Source organism: Triturus cristatus, chromosome 3_2, assembly GCF_964204655.1.
Source record: "Triturus cristatus chromosome 3_2, aTriCri1.1, whole genome shotgun sequence".
Taxonomy (NCBI): Eukaryota; Metazoa; Chordata; class Amphibia; order Caudata; family Salamandridae; genus Triturus; species Triturus cristatus.
Window position 1 is genome coordinate 532,864,281 of NC_140584.1, and position 18,180 is coordinate 532,882,460.

Genomic DNA, 18,180 nt, shown 5'->3' on the forward strand with positions numbered 1-18,180 from the left:
ACTTCCGTCTTATTACCATTAAGGCGGAGATAGTTCTGTTTCATCCAGCCGTCAAGTGCCACCAAGCAGGCCGAGAAATTCTCAGCATCCACAACTGGATCACGGGACAGATTGATCACCAGTTGTGTATCGTCTGCATAGGAGACTATTGCAACACTGTTGGAAAACCACACTCCCACTCTGAAAGGGTGGTGGTGGTCTACCGGACACACTGTGGTAGCTTGGCTCGAGTGGTCAGGAATCAGGCTCCGTGCTAAGCATACGTTATACCCATACAATAACCATGCGTGCATCCGTTCCAAAAACGACTCTACACCGTAAAAATTATGAAACTAGCTTTCTTTATCTTCTTTTTCTCTTAGTTGCTGATTGGATAAATAAATAACAATCACAATATACAAACTTTTTAGATAGTGCAGGTCAAATAAATACTGGCTTAATGATTCAATAAATAGGGGTGATCATAAATACTGAAGGTATAAATAAAAGTGAAATACATACAGGCAATTAAATATTCTGAGGCAATAAATACTGTAAACCAATAAATATTGTGCATCAATAAATACTGTGGACCAATAAATACAGTGAAGCAATAAATAGGTTAAATACAATAAATACAGTGCCCCTAATAAATACTTAAAAGCTGACAGTGACACTCATAGAATCAGATCACTTATGAATTCCTAAGGGCTGATTTGGCCCAGGCACAGCTTGAGGGGATGTGGAAGGCTTGAGGGTGTCTACTCCCTGGCTTGGACAGGGCTGAGGCCTAAACTGAGGTAGATCAAGGGGGGAATACCAGAGACCTGGCTCTCTCTCTCCACACAACCTCTCTAGATTAGTCCCAGTTCACCCCTGGCACAGTCAGGTTGGTTCCAGCACCTCCCTAGCCCCTTAGAGCAGTCTCTCAGGTCTCCACAGGGCCTTAGGCGCCCTCTACTCCACTTACTGCCCTTTTTCTGATGCTCCGACACCGCTGGAGTCGTGTCGACGCCGTGAGGCGGTTCCGGTTCGATGTCGGCGGCCTCGGCACAATGTCAGTTCCTGACGACGCCGGTAGGCGGTTCCGGATCGATGTCGGCGGCCTCGGCTCGATCTCGACCTCCGATTCGATGGCGTCGGGCAGTCTTTACTCGATGTCGACTTCGGGCGGCTCCGGTCCGATGGCGACCTCGGATTCGATGACGTCGGCCGGCCTTGACTCGACGTCGACTTCCGGCGGCTCCGGAGTGCGATCCTCACTCCCGACCTCCGGTGCTCCTCTCCTTAGGTTTCCGGCGACTCCGGAGTGCGACCTCCACTCCCGACCTCCGGCACGATTCTCTCAGGTTCCGGCGACTCCGGAGTGCGATCCTCACTCCCGACCTCCGGTACCCCTCACCTCGGTCTCCGACGACTCCGGAGGGCGGACTTCTCTCCTCCGATGACGCCGCTCACTCGACCTCGGGTGACTTCCTCCTCGACCTCTGGTATTCCTCACGACCTCTGACGGCGCCCTCTCTCGACCTCTGGCGGCTCCGGGTACGACGTCCGCTTTCCAGTCGGCGCCGCTTCTCCACCTCGGGCTCCCGGTCTCAGGCTACTCGACGTCGGACTCCAGGGAAACCAGTTTCTAGGTCAGGATCTTGCTGTCCTCTGTTTCTAAGGCCTGTTCCTGCTGTCCAGGTCCTTAGGAGGGTTTTTCTGGCTTCTTCCCACACAGGGCTCCAGGCTGGGCTCAGTCAGTAGGGACTAGTATCAAGGGTGGGTTTATGGACCCCACTCCAGGCACAAGTTTCCACCCCTGCTGCCTCACTCCTTCCTCCTTCAAGTTTCTGCTGCTCACTCTTCACCAGTCAGGTGCCAACTGCCAGCTCCAACTGCCAACTCTCTGTCTTAGCTTCCCAACATTCTAAACCGCCTCCAACTGTCACAGGGTTCTGGAATGTTCTGGAAGGTGCTAGCAGGTTCCAGTGGATGCTGGTGATGTCACAGGTGGCCACCATTTTGTGCTCCAGGCCCTCAGACAGAAGTTTCAGGGGTAGGTAAAATGGCTCCCTGAATCTGTAGCAACACTAAAAAGTCTGGTGGTTCCCAAAAAGGAAAAATTCAAACAGGTTTTGAGGCAAAAGTGGGACAAAATAAATAATGATGAGGAGGGACCACCCAAAGGGCTGACAGGTCTAACAAACACCATATGACTCCACCAATTTGGCAAGGGGTTCCATGTACAGGTTAAATAATGTGGGGCTCAAAATCGAGCCCTGTGGAACCCCTTGCCTGAGACATCTTACACTGGATTTACATGGTGGACAATGCACTTGAAATCTCCTGTTCTTAAGGAAGGAAACCAACCACTCATGTGCAGGTCCGGTTATTCCCTTTTCATTCAGGCGGTCCAGTAATACGGGGTGTGATACGGTGTCAAACGCCGCACTTAAGTCCAGTAGGATCAGTGCGGCCGTGTGACCCTCATCCGCCTTACCCCGCAGCAGTTCTGTCGATAGGAGGAGGGCGGTCTCTGTCGAGTGTTTGGCTCTGAATCCCGACTGAGACGTGTGGAGGAGCTTGTTTTCCTCCACAAAGCTCACCAGCTGTCGGTTAACCAATTTTTCTACTACCTTCGCACAGTAGGGAAGGAGGGAGATTGGTCTCAGGTTGTCTAATTGCGTTATGCTTATGTGGGCTTTCTTTTTTATTGGGACGACTTGGGCCAGTTTCCAGCTATCCGGAACTAGACATTCCTGGAAGGAAAGCGAGGCCATGTCACCTATATGCTTCGCTACCTGGGGAAGATGACTGCGAAGAATCCTCGCTGGTACCGCATCTAAGGGAGAGCCCGAGTGAATGTCCGATAGGATGTTGATAAGCTCCTCTGCTTGGGGAACCACAAATTTCCTAAGTTCTTCCCTGACCTTATTTCCCCAGTTGGGGTCGGGCGGATTTGTAGCTTCAGAGTTAGTCTGAAACGATGCATAGATCTTTTCTACCTTCCCTATAAAGAAGTCTGCGATCTCATTGCATGACTCAGTTGACACCTGCTCACGTGTTTAACAGAGCGGCGCTGAAGCAGCGGCACTGGTCCAGCTACTGTCTCTTTCCAGCAGGTGGCGCATCTTCTCATACACAAGGAAGTCGAATTTCAACAGGGCAGTCTAGTCGTGTGCTTCCTTCACCTCACAGACTGCATTTCCCCACGCACAGCCTGGAGTGCCGGCTCTCGTGTGGCTGGGTAATGTAAACCGGAGCAGTCTCTTCCGGTGCAGCAGCAGCGACTATTAATTTCTTTAATTGGTGGGGCCGTCTTGTTTGTGGACGGTTCCGTTTTTTAGGTCTCGCCTGGTGGTTTATTTACTTATTTAAACTCCCAGTGGCAGGTGCATTAACCCACCGACCTTTCATATTGGAATTTGAACTGCATGTCTCTTTCATTTTCCCTCGGGTGTATTACTCCACTGAACTACCATAATCGTAGAACTGGACCCCCTGACCTCAGGTCGCCGCCCCAGGTGCATAACCCCACTGATCTAGCTTCCCAGGAGTCGAGCCTGTGACCCGCGGGCTGCACACGGATCTCCGCCGAAGATGCCCGAAACCCCCCCGAAGATGCTGCCCGGCTCCATCCATATATCCGGGGAGAGCCTGTCCAGCGCCGAGGTGAAGGCTGTGGTCGAGAGCCTGCGGGAGAACTCATGCGTCAGGTCTCGCAGCGGGGCTAACGCCTCTCCGACTGGGACTTCGGTCGTGTCTGCCGGGGCCTGGCCGAGACCCACTCCCTGGCCCAGCTCAACCTCAACCTGGGGGTCGTGGGCAGCCCGGAGCGGGTGCAGCTGCTGCCCGAGGCCCTGCAGACCAACCACTCGGTGCAATCCCTCTTGTGAGTATGAATGACTCTCTGGTTACAACAACAGATGTGTGTGTATAGCGCCTATTGCCGCCAGCTGCGTTACTTATAACAGACTTGTAGTATATGCAGACATCCGCTCGGTGCAGTCCCTCTTGTGAGTATGAATGACTCTCTGATTTTAACTACAATAGATGTGTGTGTATAGCGCCTAGTGCCGTCAGCTGCATTCATTATAACAAGTTTGTAGATTGTGCCGACCAACCGCTCGGTGCAGTCCCTCTTGTGAGAGTAACTCTCTACTACTACTACTATAACTGTAATGACAACATGTGTGTATGTATGTATAGCGCCTAGTGCCGCCAACTGCATTATGTATAACCGGTTTGTACATATGTGCAGACCAACCGCTCGAGCAGTCCCTCTTGTGAGTATCACTCTCTGATTACAACTGAAATTACAACAGATGTGTATGTATAGCGCCTAGTGCCACCAGTTGCATTAATTATAGCAGGTTCGTATGTTATGTGCAGAAAACCGCTCGGTGCTTCACTCTCTGCTACTAATGATTACAACGGCAATTACAATATGTGTGCATGTGTGTGTGTAGCGCCTAGTGCTGCCAGCTGGGGTAGGTACAGCCAGAAACAAAAGTCTGTTAGTTTCTAAATAACAAAGCTTCAGCCTTGAAGCTAGGAAATCCCTTCCAAGAGACTCTTAGAAGCAAACAGGCCATCCAGGTCGAACGAGGAAGAGGATGCGGTGTAACAGCCAGAGCTGCAGGTTTTGGAGAAGGGGGATGTAGTTTTGAATCTCAGCGCCGGCTCAACATCCTGTGATTCTGGGAAAATCACTTAATCTCCCTTTGTCTAAATATAAAAATTTTTGATGGTCTTGCTTAATGTAACTGGTGCTCACGTAAAGCGCTACAATATCGTTCAGTCGAGTTCACACTATGTAAAACTACAATTTCTTTTTTTTTATTCAGTGTTTTCAAAATCAAATACCTGCACGGAAAACACGTTCATGTTACAGGTGCTAACGCAGCCTCAGCATCCAGGCGAGATTTCTTCGGATTGTTGACAGAATTAACAAGCATTAAAAATGCAATAGGTGTTGCCTTTCAATAAGTTAAAGCCATGTGCTTTGCTATACAATACCATTGGCAAAGCAAATGGCTTTAACTTCATCAAGGGCGAGACCTATTGCATTTTCAATGCTTGTTTTAAATGCGGCCCATTTTCCTTAAAGGAAAACGGGTTGCGTTTAAAAAAGAAAAATTAAAAATTTACTTTCTATTTTTTAAGAACAGGCAGTGGTCTGTGGGACCACTGCTTGCTCTCAAAAACCGTTTTCGCCACCATTCCCAAAGGGGAAGACGTCCCTTGGGGACCCCATCCCATTCGTGAATGGGAGAAATTTGTAAATGTTCTTAGACTACATTCACGGTCACAAAACATTCATGCATACCGTTACGATTGGGTATTTGGAAGTGACGCCCTAAGCATGCCCCTTTCCAAATACTGAATCACAAACCCATTTTGTGATTCGGTAACAGGTTACAAAATCGTAAAATAGGGTTTAATACACGGGGAAAGCCTTTTTTGCGTGCGCAAACAGGACGATTCTGTGAATCGGCCTGTTTGCAAACGCAAATTTTTATATACAAGTGGCCCATATTACCTACTTGTATAGATGACATGCGACTGCTACGCCTTGTAGTCCTCATTGTCTTAGATAGCATTTCCTATAAATTGATTTAGACACTTGTACGACTCTAAGTCTGTGTGTAATATGTTTGTAATGTAAAGCGTTCTAATTGTCTCTATTGGAATTAACAACGCTCTAAAACAAATAAATGTGAGAGAGGGGATAAGGAGAGATTAGGGAAACCATTTAAGGGTGGAAGTGAGGGCAGGAGATAAGTGGGATGGGCACCAACAAAGATTGTCTCACTAGGCGCCACCAACACCTGCCCTAAGGATGAGTGGGTGATATCTTCAGCAAAATGGTGGGGGACCATCGCTGATGGGCTGAAGCAAGGCCTTGATTCCGAGTCACCCTATATTTACACATTTCCAGTATTCTGTCCACTTGCCCTGCTGAAATTGTGAACCAACAGAGGTTGCTTGAAAGATGTGTAAAGCAGCGTGATTCTTTTACCTCGCATGCCTAACGCTCCCAGCTCTGCAGTCTCCTGCTTTAAGATTAATAGTTCTGCCTGTGACCTATTTCTTCTGGCCGTAAAAGTGCCAAATCCTGGAATCCCAGAGGAGATCTGCGCACAGCAAATACTACAATAAATCAGTAGTGAATACATTATGGGCCGGCGGGCGGCACTCAGAGATGCAGAACACCAGGGGACTGGTCCAGGCAGCCTCCAATGGCGACACACTGATGGCTTGTGCTACAAAATCATCAAATATCATTAGGACAATAAATAATGGCGAAAAAGCCCCTTTAACAATAAGATCTGTAGAGTCTTATGCTTTTGCTGCAGTATGAAAGACTGACTTTGGCATTAATCTTCACTTGCGAGCCAAATAAATACTCGTGAATTAAAGAGACTGACTAATGACAAAACCCAGCTTTCTTTTCCCAGTCCTATAATAAATACTCCCAAATGAGATGGGCTGCAGAGTGTCCCTTTGTTTTGTGATGTTTGCTGGGTTTTGGTAAAGAGTGTGTGAGACCTGTTGTGCATCATGGTTTGCTCGATGCCCCCTCTAAGGGCAGGGAGCTGCTCATCTCACTCCGGCTCAGGGTGCAGGGCTCTCCATGACTGACGGGCACAGCCCAGGGGTGCCCCACTGGTGCGCCTGTTTAGCCTCATTATGGGGCATATCAGCAACAACCGGCGATAATTATCGCTAAGCGCACTTAGCACTAGGATAATTATCGCCGGCTAACGTTGATTTTTATCGCTGAGATATCGTGCTATTAGCAACGCTTATCTCAAAAGCGATAAAAATCCTAGCTCTAACTGCCAAACGTGAGATTATCGCTGGAAACCCAGCGATAATCTCACGTAGTGTGGCGTTAGCTTGCAGATAGGGACTCACAAACTTAGCCATGATATCCACCTTCCATAGAATATCATGGCTAAGTCAGTCCTGAAGCAGGCGTAAAGGAAAGTAGCGATAACAGGGGTTATCGCTACTTTTCTTGCCGCTATGCTTCACAGCGTGGGGCTTGATGATAGGAGAAATGTCGCTTAGCGACATTTCTCCAGTCATGTCAGGTCAGGAACGCCCACTTTGCATCTCATTAGAGATGCAAAGCTGGGCGTTTAGAATACAGGAGCTAATGCAAGGTTTCACGCGATAGCGTGACCTTGCTAACTAGGAGCTTTTTGCCCAAAAACGGACGCAAAAGCGGTGACAATTTTATATCGCCTCGTTGCTGATATGCCCCTTTCTTTCTTGGGTTTTATGTGTGCTGCATGGTACAAATAGAAACATACATTTATGCTCACACTTTTCAATTACTTGCCCGCCTTAATCTCAATGTTGTCTTCTAATGACATTACAGACTCTTGGTTAGAGACATTTGGATAATAATTAGGCCGGGGCGAAATTTTTGTTTCGCCAAGGTAATGTAGCATAATTTAGCATCGACCTTATTACTAGAAATGTTGGTATTTCATCACATTGCATAATTACGTGCCATTCGTAGTACACATTTACCACAAACGCATGAGATCAACAGTACGCAGACGGCTATTGTTCGCAGTGCTCCTGTTCTTCAGGATTAGTTTCTTTAGCGCAAAATGCATCCGAACGTCCAAAGTAGACACAGCGAAGCATTCCACACGAAAACACAGCAGCAAATGCCAGTTTTGCACTTCAAGTAGTTATGTGTAATTCCACGTAATCTTTCCAAAATTTTCTATAATTACATGAAAACAAATTACGAAAAATTCACACTCACCTATTTAATAATGTAATTATACATTGATATTTCCTCGTGCCAACTTTTTTCCATAGGTATCAGCCCTCTTTAGAAATTGGATGAAAGGAAGAAAAAATTCAAGGCAAATATTGGCAGGGAGAGAAATGCTCTGTGGGTTTTAGAGGCTTGTAAACAAAGCTCGGTACCCAGTGTGCAGAGCACTGCAGGGCCAGCTACAGGGACGTCAAATGGGAGGAGGAAATAGAAATTGTAAATTCCTGGCATGTCTTCTGGGATGACAAATGCAATAAGAACAATTGTTGGACAGAATGCAGAACAATGTCATACATTCACACTTATACAGGGATCTGGGCTTAAATCCATACTTTTTTGCTCATCATGCCATTCCGGTTTGGACTCAGCCATATGCAAATCAGTCTTGACCCTGCGCCCAATGGGAACAGTCCAGCCCGAACTTTCAGGCCAGGTTATCCCTGGACGGGAAACAAGCATACTAGGACCAGTTTCAGTGTTTCACCGCTCATCAGACAGGATAGCTTGACTCCAGTGGCATGGAAAGCACTGGACCCACGTCTGGGCATACCCGTTCCACTCGGGGTGACAAATGCAAAAAGAACAATTGATGGACAGAATGCAGAACAATGTCATACGTTCACCCCAGTACAGAGGTATGGGCCAAAATCCATCGTTTTTTTGCTCACCATGTCATTCTAGTTTGGGCCCAGCCATATGCAAATCAGTCTTGACCCTGCACCCAATGGAAACAGTCCAGACCGAACTGCCAGGCCAGGTCCTTCCTGGACTGGAAACAAGCATACTGGGACTGGTTTCGGGGTTTCACCCCTTACCAGCCAGGATAGCTTGACTCCAGTGGCATGGAGAGCACGGGACCCATGTCTGGGCATACCCATCCCACTCGGGGTGACAAATGCAAAACGAACAATTGATGGACAGAATGCAAAACAATGTCATACATTCACGCCAGTACAGAGATCTGGGCCTAAATCCATCGTTTTTTTGCTCACCATGCCATTCCAGTTTGAACCCAGCCATATGCAAATCAATCTTGACCCTGTGCCCAATGGGAACTGTCTAGCCCAAACCGCCATGCCAGGTCCTCCCCAGATTGAAAACAAGCATCCTAGGACCCGTTTCAGGATTTCACCCCTCATCAGCCAAGAAATCCTGACTCCAGTTAAATGGAGAGCACAGGATCCACGTCTCCCTACACCACTGGATTCAAGCTAGCCTGGCTGATGAAGGGTGAGGCCCTGAAACCGGTCCCAGGATGCTTGTTTCCGGTCCAGGGAGGACCTGGCTTGGCAGTTCGGGCTGGACTGTTCCCATAAGGAACAGGGTCAAGACTGATGTGCATATGGCTGGGCGCAACTGGGGTGGTGTGGTAAGCAAAAGAATGATGGATTAAACCCAGATCCTTGTGACTGGGGGTGAATGTTTGCATTGTCCAGCATTCCGTCCATCAATAGTTTCTTTTGCATTTGTCACCCTAAGTGGGAAGGGTATGCCCAGACGTGGGTCCTGTGCACCCTACACCACTGGATACAAGCTAGCCTGGCTGATGAAGGGTGATGCTCTGATACCGGTCCCTGGATCCTTGTTTCCGGTCCAGGGAGGACCTGTCTTGGCATTTCGGGCTGGACTGTTCCCATAAGGAACAGGCTCTAGACTGATTTGCATATGGCTGGGTCCAAACTGGGGTGGTGTGGTGAGCAAAAGAATGGCGGATTAAACACAGATCCTTGTGACTGGGGGTGAATGTTTGCATCGTCCAGCATTCCATCCATCAATTGTTTCTTTTGCATATGTCGCCCTAAGTGGGAAGGGTATGCCCAAACGTGGGTCTCGTGCTCCCTACACCACTGGATTCAAGTTTGCCTGGCTGATGAAGGGTGATGCCCTGAAACCGATCCCAGGATGCTTGTTTCCAGTTCAGGGAGGACCTGGCTTGGCAGTTCGGGCTGGACTGCTCCCATAAGGAACAAGGTCAAGACTAATTTGCATATGGCAGGGTCCAAACTGGGGCAGTGTGGTGAGGAAAAGAATGATGGATTAAACCCAGATCCATGTGACAGGGGGAGAATGTTTGCATTGTCCAGCATTCCGTCCATCAATCGTTTCTTTTGCATTGTCTCAGGGGTCATGAAGGCAGCTGCAGGAACACAGAGCGAACAGGGCACTGGGACTTCTGCTTGCTTTCTGCACCAAGCTTAAGGTTTCACTTTTACCCCTTCCACTTCTGCAGGAAATATGAGGATGCAGAGGGACTAAGGCACGAGCGAGAGGTTCACCCTGGGACGTTGGTAGGGGTGGAGTTTGAGATGTCAGTTTCACTGTCTCAGGCATTTTGGTAAATCGATATCCTTACACAGCGTTTAGTCTCCTGTCAATGTTCATCACATTTCCTTTGACCAATCTAACAATCTCTACAGGCATATATAGGTGTGTCATTGCTCATCTACATCAACATGAACGTATGCAACAAATTTAAGTCCATGCAGTCCAAGCACATCATTTTGATGTTGATCATCCTAAAAGCTTGCGGCGTGCTGCGAAAAATGTGAAAGGAACTTTGTTAGATATTGCCTTGCTTTTTGTGTCATATCTCCCCTGGACAGCAAGTGTGAAGTAGATGTGTGGAATACTAGCAGTGTCACAAGTGGAATACTAGCACTTGTCAGGAGAAGAACACGTAGCTTCGCAAAAACGGCGCTGCCCTTGGTGGGTCACCCTGGACTCTGCCCTTCATATAGTCCTAGGCTAGTCCCATAACGTATATGTGCAAAGCACTAAGTCCTGCTGGACACCTATATTTGGAGACCTCTTGGGAACGCAAGAGGGGGCAATGGCCACGTATAGGAATTGTGAGAAATACTTCTTGGTGAGCCTGGTTCAGATATATCTTAGCTGTTCCACATTACAAAAGTGTTTGCAGGAGTGGCAGAGCTGTGCAAGCTGCATGATACAAATACAAAATACTGAAGCTGTCCCACTGAACTTTCCCTTTCATAAAGTAATAGATACGTGGCTAATCCATGTCCACTATTAGTCAATCTCACCCTTTTATGCTCAGTCTCATGTTCTAGTGCAAATAAGCCACAGCATTGAGGACATACACTTTACATAAGAAGGGAGCATCATGAATCATATCTATGCTGCTGGGGTGTGAGAGGCTGTTCCAATTGCTGCATTACATGCGATTGCACCTTCAGCTCAATGAACTAAATTTGACATACATGGTATTGAAGATTTCTTGCTAGTATCCTCCTTCCTTGTCTTCAAATCCATTCATGTGGTTATTTCCTAACCTCAACAAATGAGCAGTGTATTCAAACATTAATAAACTTACGTCGTAGCCGCTGTTACGGATTCCTCGTCTCGGCCTCTCGCGGGTAACCAGGAGATCCATCTCAGTTTCACCCGGGCTCGGGCTGTTCAGAGACTGTCTACTTCTGTATACTACGCTCTTTGTGGGAGGTTGCCTGAAAAAAAATCACCAGAAATTCTAGTTTGAAAAGAGCTTTTAATACAAAACGCTGGGTATGTTCTAGACTCATTTCTAATACTTTCAAACCCTAAAAGGAAAAGACCTTAAAATATTATTAAAATGGGAAAGATGTTAAAATGCAACTTTGTTTAATGCAGTCACCGTACAAATCGATTAAAACATATATATGATTATCCGACAATGTATGGAGTACAATGAAACACATAATATGGGATACATGTGCATTCCAGTCAACAAAGGGTACCATGACAGCATGGATTTTAACTGGGCGAGAAATTTAGAAAACCAGCGCCTTCCTAGGCAAGTACAGTTTCAGTGAGACATTCTGGGATTAACCCTGTTAGTTATGACACAAAACAATAGGCTATTCTTCAGAGAAGATGCAAGTAAAGTATTTAAGCATCACCCAAACAACATTAAATCTAGGCAGTCAGTCAGTAAAATCTCTAAACTCTTTCAGTAAAGAAGAAAAAAATAATAATAAGTGAGACAAAACAAAGACATTTACAAATTGGATACAAGGATCAAGAGATATGAATTTCTAAAGAAAATGTCAAAAAATGATGATAGGGATATAAAAGCCACTGAAGAGCCCCAATGATAGTATAATTGGTCTCGGGTTGCTTGTGTTCTGCTTCAGCGAGGACCAGGCCTGGCAGGTCGGGCTGGGCTGTCCCTATTGGAGCAGGGCCAAGACTGGTTTACTTGTGGTTGGGTCCAAACTAAGGTGGCATGGTGAGAGAAAAATGATGGACTGGGATGCAGACCGGGACTGAGAGATTGCCAGTGACTGAGATTAATTCAAGCATTCTTTCCATCACCTTGTTGATGTTAATGTTAACCTATGTGCCATCAAAGGACGTTATTGCCCACAAAATGAAAATTACCAGCAACCTGTGTTGCCCTGTGCAGTCCAATATGGTGGGAGTACAGTTAGTAGCCTTACAGACTGGTAAATTCAAATACTCTCCAGCTGCTCCGGTTGCTGAACATCTTCCCCCTGGTCTGATCACCCCTAAGGCTTCCAAACTGCAAAGCACAGCTTGCTGCATTACAGCGCATAGCATTGGGAACAACGTGTTTAACCACTTTCTCTAACCAGGCCTAAAGCAGATTTTCAAGTTCCTACTGGCCTGCTGTTTCTTCTGTAAAGTTGTCTTTCTTGCACTTTAGGCCCTTAAGATAACAGAAGACCACCCAGTCTGTCCCTTGGGAATCATTCCCAAAGCTTGTGCACAAGGAGAAGCAGAGTGATAGATTTCAAATTATCCTAAGAATGTTCCCACACTTCTTTGCAGAGCTTATTCTAACTTTATCAAAACAATCTGAAGTGAATGGAGATCTAGTTACGAGGATGGCTAACTTCAAAGACTAGCCACACCACAGCCCTGTTTAGTACAAACATACAATCAGGGTTCCTGCCTCCCAACTCACATTTCTGCATAACTAGGGGTAGTTGTCCCTGTAACTAACCTCTTCCACCTTTCCTGCTAGAGTAAGGCAATCAGGCCATTTGTTCCCACAGATAGTTCTGTCCTTTCCAAAGGTCATTTTGCACCTTTAATCAGAGATGGGGCATTCTAATCACTGTTGCCCTTGGGGAATGGACAGCCCTGGCAGTACACGTCCGGGGACTGCCAATGCTTCAGGCACAGACAACAAATGTTTCTCCAAATCATCTTTGTGGCATGCTAAACAAGTTACACAGTCACCAGTATGTTGGTTTTTGCTAAATATCATAAGGTTATGAAGATGATTTACCTAGCCTATTACTAAGACAACTTCAGAAACAGTAATTGTGAATCATAAGCAGGCCTAGGTGGAGTAGAAAGGCTGTTTTCAGCAGTATGCAGTAAATTGCACTTTTTAAGAGGCAAGCCTACTCTTTGTTTTTGTAAAGCTACTCATCTTTATACATTCTGCACTCAGGCCTTGAAGGCGTATAAAAATTTAGAAAATCACTTCTGGTTCCAGTTTACCTGTTTTAGGAGTCACTTTATATGTGTCCACACTGCAGCCCTTAAGTGCCATCTGACTGATATTCTACAAGTGACCTTTACTGTGCTCTAATGAAAGAAATGACTGATATGCAAAATGGCATTAAACATGTGTTAGCATGTTTAAGGGACACAGCACATGCACTAGAAGGTATTTAGATGACTTTCATTACCCAGAAAATGGCAGTAAATCCAGCCCAATATAAAAAAACATCTGTTGCGGCTATGCACAAAGCAGTGTGCATTGAAGTGTAGGAATATATAACATGATCTCTTTACATAAATATCAAGTAATATTTTATGAAAATTACCAAGACCCCTAGAATTTCTTACTTAATAGATATATATGCATGGCTTACCACAACCATTGCTATTTTCTTAGATACTCTAGTAGTCTAACCATATCTAATATCTGATTCTTTGCTGACCTCTTTATGAACAGTGGTGTCACTGCTTCAATCTCTCACTTCAACCTTTAGCTTTAATGTGACTGAGCTTGTGATACGTATGTAGATGGGAACACCTTTTGAAGGCAACAGATATTTTGCTGGCCTGTATGCAGTATTGGGAGACAATTTTGTGTTAGGCTTTCAAACATTTTTTTCTGTTCGATGTTTTCTTCGCTATGCTTCTACTTGGCATGTCTGAAATTTCATGGTTTATAATTCTACAATCTGCCAACATTTTTTTAGTATGAGCATTACTCTGAAGTAATACTTGGATGAGTGTTTATTATTAAAGAAGAGAAGTATTTCAGAAGATTGTGAAAATAACAATGGAGGTGTGTGATCTCTCTGGGCCGTGGATGCTCTAGTGGGGCGTGGCCAGTTTTGCAGGAAGTAGGAGGCAACATCATTACCGAAAACTGTTTCTGCTTGTAGAGGCGCAGCCGGAATATAAATACATAATATAAAATACAATATGAATACAATATACAAAATGAATGATGTGCCAAATTTCTCTTTGAAAGATGCATTGCCTTTCATATATAGGGCCACCAGAAAAAAGAAAGGGACGCCCATTTTGGAAGAGCAGTGAGAGGGTACAAGTGGCTCATATTGTTACACATCTGGGTTTTTAGTGGTGTTTGTACGCAGATAATGTGTAGCTGGTGTTGTCACTCAAATGTGAAAGTAAAAAGAGGGGCCCTTCTAAATTCAGTGTAGTGGGAAAATATGTATAGATATCTTTCATACAATAGCTATTTAAGTATAATCTGTATTGAGTAGGACAGAAAAGGTTAATGAAAGGATTGAGACTTTACATGAGGCTTTTCCTGGAATTCTTAAGGCGATTGCCCTGGTAAACACAGTTCTAATGGGAAATTTTAACTCTGGCAGGCAGTTTTGGATGTATGTATTTTCTAAACAAGTAGTTAGAAAAGGAGAGACAATTTGTTATAAGAATAAAACGTATTGGTTTATTGAGGAACGATGGGAAAACATCATGATGTGATTATATACCCGATTTAGAGAGGCCAAGAAAAAATCCAAATAATTATACTGAATGAGTGAGAAAACGGCCTACGTCTGTGGTAGGAAATAAGCTACAATCAGGCTACAGGCAGGAGTGGGCGAAATTCACGTAATTTGCTTTGTGCAAATATGCAAAATTTCATTCAAATTATATGAAATGATGCGTAATTAAGGAAAATGTCAAACTGGCATTAGGTGCTATTTTGTAGTATGAAATGCGCCATAGCATCAATTTTGGGTCCAATTATATCTTTTGCGATAAAAATAGCAGCCGCGGTCCGTGCAGGTAACAGCGGTGGGGCCGTTTAAGGGGGGATCCGAGGAATGATGCCGAAGGAAAATTAAATAAATCCCTCGACATCGTCCCTCGGAATCCCCCCCTTACATGGCACACCGCCTCACCACTGTTACCTGCACGGACCACGGCTGAAGAATTGTGCAAAAAACATATGCGCCACAAACAGTAGTGGCTCACATTCTGGTCATTCGCTACGTTCCTGTGTACATGTAATAAACTTGTGCCATAATTGAAATGTATAAATGCAACGTGGCATAATAGCATAACTGTAGAAATTTCACGTAACAAGTGTAATACAAAATTACGCAAGATTACGCTCTTGTACCTAGGCCTCAGTTATTACTAATCCCTATTTGTTTCAAAAGGTTCCATATGACGCAGGGGATAACATGCAATAAGTAGGCTACAGTGAGACATAAACGTATAGCTCCCTCGGAGTGTTGGTTTTGGGTTTTTTTTCCCCTCAGAAGGGTGGGAGAGCAACAAGGATAAGGCATTGGGTGGTTTGAGGGGAAAGTAGCACACAGAAGAGAGAGCAAAAAAACACACATGCTCCCATGGAATGCTGAAAGTAAAACAAGCATTGTCAAAGCCAATAAGTCTGGCTTTGGCAAGCACTCATTTTTTTAAGAGAGCATATGCAACAGAATTAAAAGATTCAAAGCAAAAATAGGTAGAAATGCCACTGTCTAAACATGACGGGAATATGTTTGCAGAGGGAAATAAGTTAGATATTAACTATTGCAAGTGGCAGTCCTCTTTCAATGGTATTGTGTATACTTTGCACTTTTTCATTCAGTGACACAAAATACAATTCCAGTAAAAAAAATGTATGTTAGAGTTGCCTTTACTCTGTATCCACAGCCTTTTTGGAGTCCAGATGACACCAGTAAAACCAGATTTATCAATTTCAGTAGACTGACCATGACGATAGTGCCTTAATGCTCAAGGCCACTGATAATGCCGCCTGGAATCGCCTGTTGTTAAATGGAAGTTTTCCAGATATCATGGAGGCATCTTTTACAAAGTTCCTAACTTTGTGAGAATTGTCTTTTCCATGGGACAGAGACTACCACTGACAGTGAGTGAGATCAGTTGGTTAAAGCTATCAGAACACAGGTCAGTTTGCAACCCAAAGGGAAAAGATTTGCGTCACAGTATGGGTGACTCAACCTTTCCGCCTTCTCCTATCAATTAAATAACTACTACTCAACACAATACCATGCTGTAACACAGTAAAACCAGCCATAAACGGCATTGAATGCTACTATTGTCAATATTAATATAATAGACTGGTGCTATCTCTTTTATGTCTACATCTAAAAGGATGGTCCCCAACCCATGAGGTCCATCTGAGAGGCAGAGGAGCAGAGAACTAGTAGACGTGGGGATATTGTATTTAGTTGGATTGTGGGCGAAGAAGTAGGAAAGCTATTTAGGAAATCCCTTAAGCAATATGAAAAATGTGAACATTTACAGAAATGTGCAGTGAAGAAGATAGTTTGTGACATGAATATGAAAGACCATCAAAGTTGTAATAGTGATAAGAAACACCTCAAATGAAAGCAGCTGGAAAACACGTAAGAATACACGCCTAGCACATCTAGGGACAACTTATTTCGAAATATCATTATAGCAAAATAAAACCATGTGATCAGTGAAAGAGCCAACCATCTAGATTCCGACTCAGACGGTTTGCTATCCTGAATTTTTCACAAGTAATATGCACGTCAGCCATTGTACACCAAAGGCACTGAAATCCTATGGTTGGCGCGTTTTACCTTACAAAGCCAATAGGAGCAGATCGGAAGGAGGAGAAAAGGGCACTCCACATCTACGCCTGCACTGACTGTACTGCATAACCTGGCATGTTGCCGTAAAGAAAGTCACTGCATGTATGTCTACATACATGTAGGAATTCCCATGGCTGTTCATGAAACAAGTCGAGGAGCTGCGTTATGCACACCTTCCATTGCGATTGGAAGATCAGGGATGAAACATGGCTATCGGCAGCAGCCCTTCTAGATACTATAAGAGCTGGTGTGCGTGGGCCTCTGCCGTACATCTCACAGCGGAAGAGAAGGGCCAAAGCTGGGCTACTGAAAGGAGTCACTGGCTGAAGGCCCCTATAAGTAAGTCGATTCTACATATAATTTTAGTAAATTCCAATGGTCTTGCCTAACGTCAGACCTAAAAAGTAGTTCTCTGGTGTGACGCGCGGAAGGAACAAGTTATCCAATCAAACGTATGGTAAAGAAACGGTACTCCAAGGGAGAGGGAAACATAAGAAGAGGAAGGAAAGCTTCTGCATAAAGAAGCAAGCAAAGGAGGTTGACAAGAACGCCAAACAATGGTAAGCACTGGGCTGGCCCAAAGTCCTCCATAAGTGATGCATTGTACACAACAGGTGTTCGACAACAAACAGCCAAAGCTGTCTGTATGGAAGGCCTGCAAATGGACAGAGTCAAGAGGTCAATGGTTTCCAGGGACTTTCATCCTTACACTGGGGTCTCTGAGAAAAACAGCACATGCCTTGGATCCTAATTAAAGAATCAGAACTTTAAAGTCATTACAGTATCATGGCAGTCCCATGGACATGGTGTACTTTTGTGTAGCATTTTCTATGCATGTGAAGGAAATGCAGATGAGGAGACACGGTACAAGAAGCCATCATAGTGAATGGACTGATGATACATATTTAAGATTAGACTAATTAGTATTTTATTTGTGTAAATGTGCTGACAAAAGAATATTTACCAATAGGTTTCCAATGAACATTAATTAGCCAGAAAAAACATCCAGGTCTTGATTCAGAGTCATTGTAGTTTAGAACTGTGAAAAGTTAAAGGTTAGGGAGCGGAAATTCATGCAAAATGACCCAGGGAAGGACATATAAGGTAAGGTAATGGTTTCTTCGTGTATTGCTCTGGATGGACGAAGAATGATTTTCGATCTCTCAGCTGTAAACTACCCTACGTAACTGTAAAGTCCTTTGCGAATGCATATAAAAAGGGAATGACGACATTGGTCTACAGACTTTACAATATACAACCGCTCACTTACTAACGACTATGAACAGGGGCGGCTCCTCCACTAGGGTGGAGGAGCATAGCCGCACTGCTTTGTCGCAATGCGAGAAAGCCAAAACA

The 18,180-nt window shown here is 44.9% G+C and overlaps 1 protein-coding gene across 5 annotated transcripts in view; it reads right to left on the reverse strand.

Annotated features, from left to right (window-relative positions):
- Positions 1-18,180, reverse strand: part of KIAA1549L (KIAA1549 like) — a 667,839-nt gene that overhangs the window by 91,576 nt on the left and 558,083 nt on the right. For all 5 annotated transcript variants that reach the window (XM_085648235.1, XM_085648236.1, XM_085648234.1 and 2 more), the window contains one exon: positions 11,103-11,235. In XM_085648235.1, the coding sequence (XP_085504361.1) occupies positions 11,103-11,235 (133 nt within the window). The remainder of the gene's footprint in view (positions 1-11,102; positions 11,236-18,180) is intronic.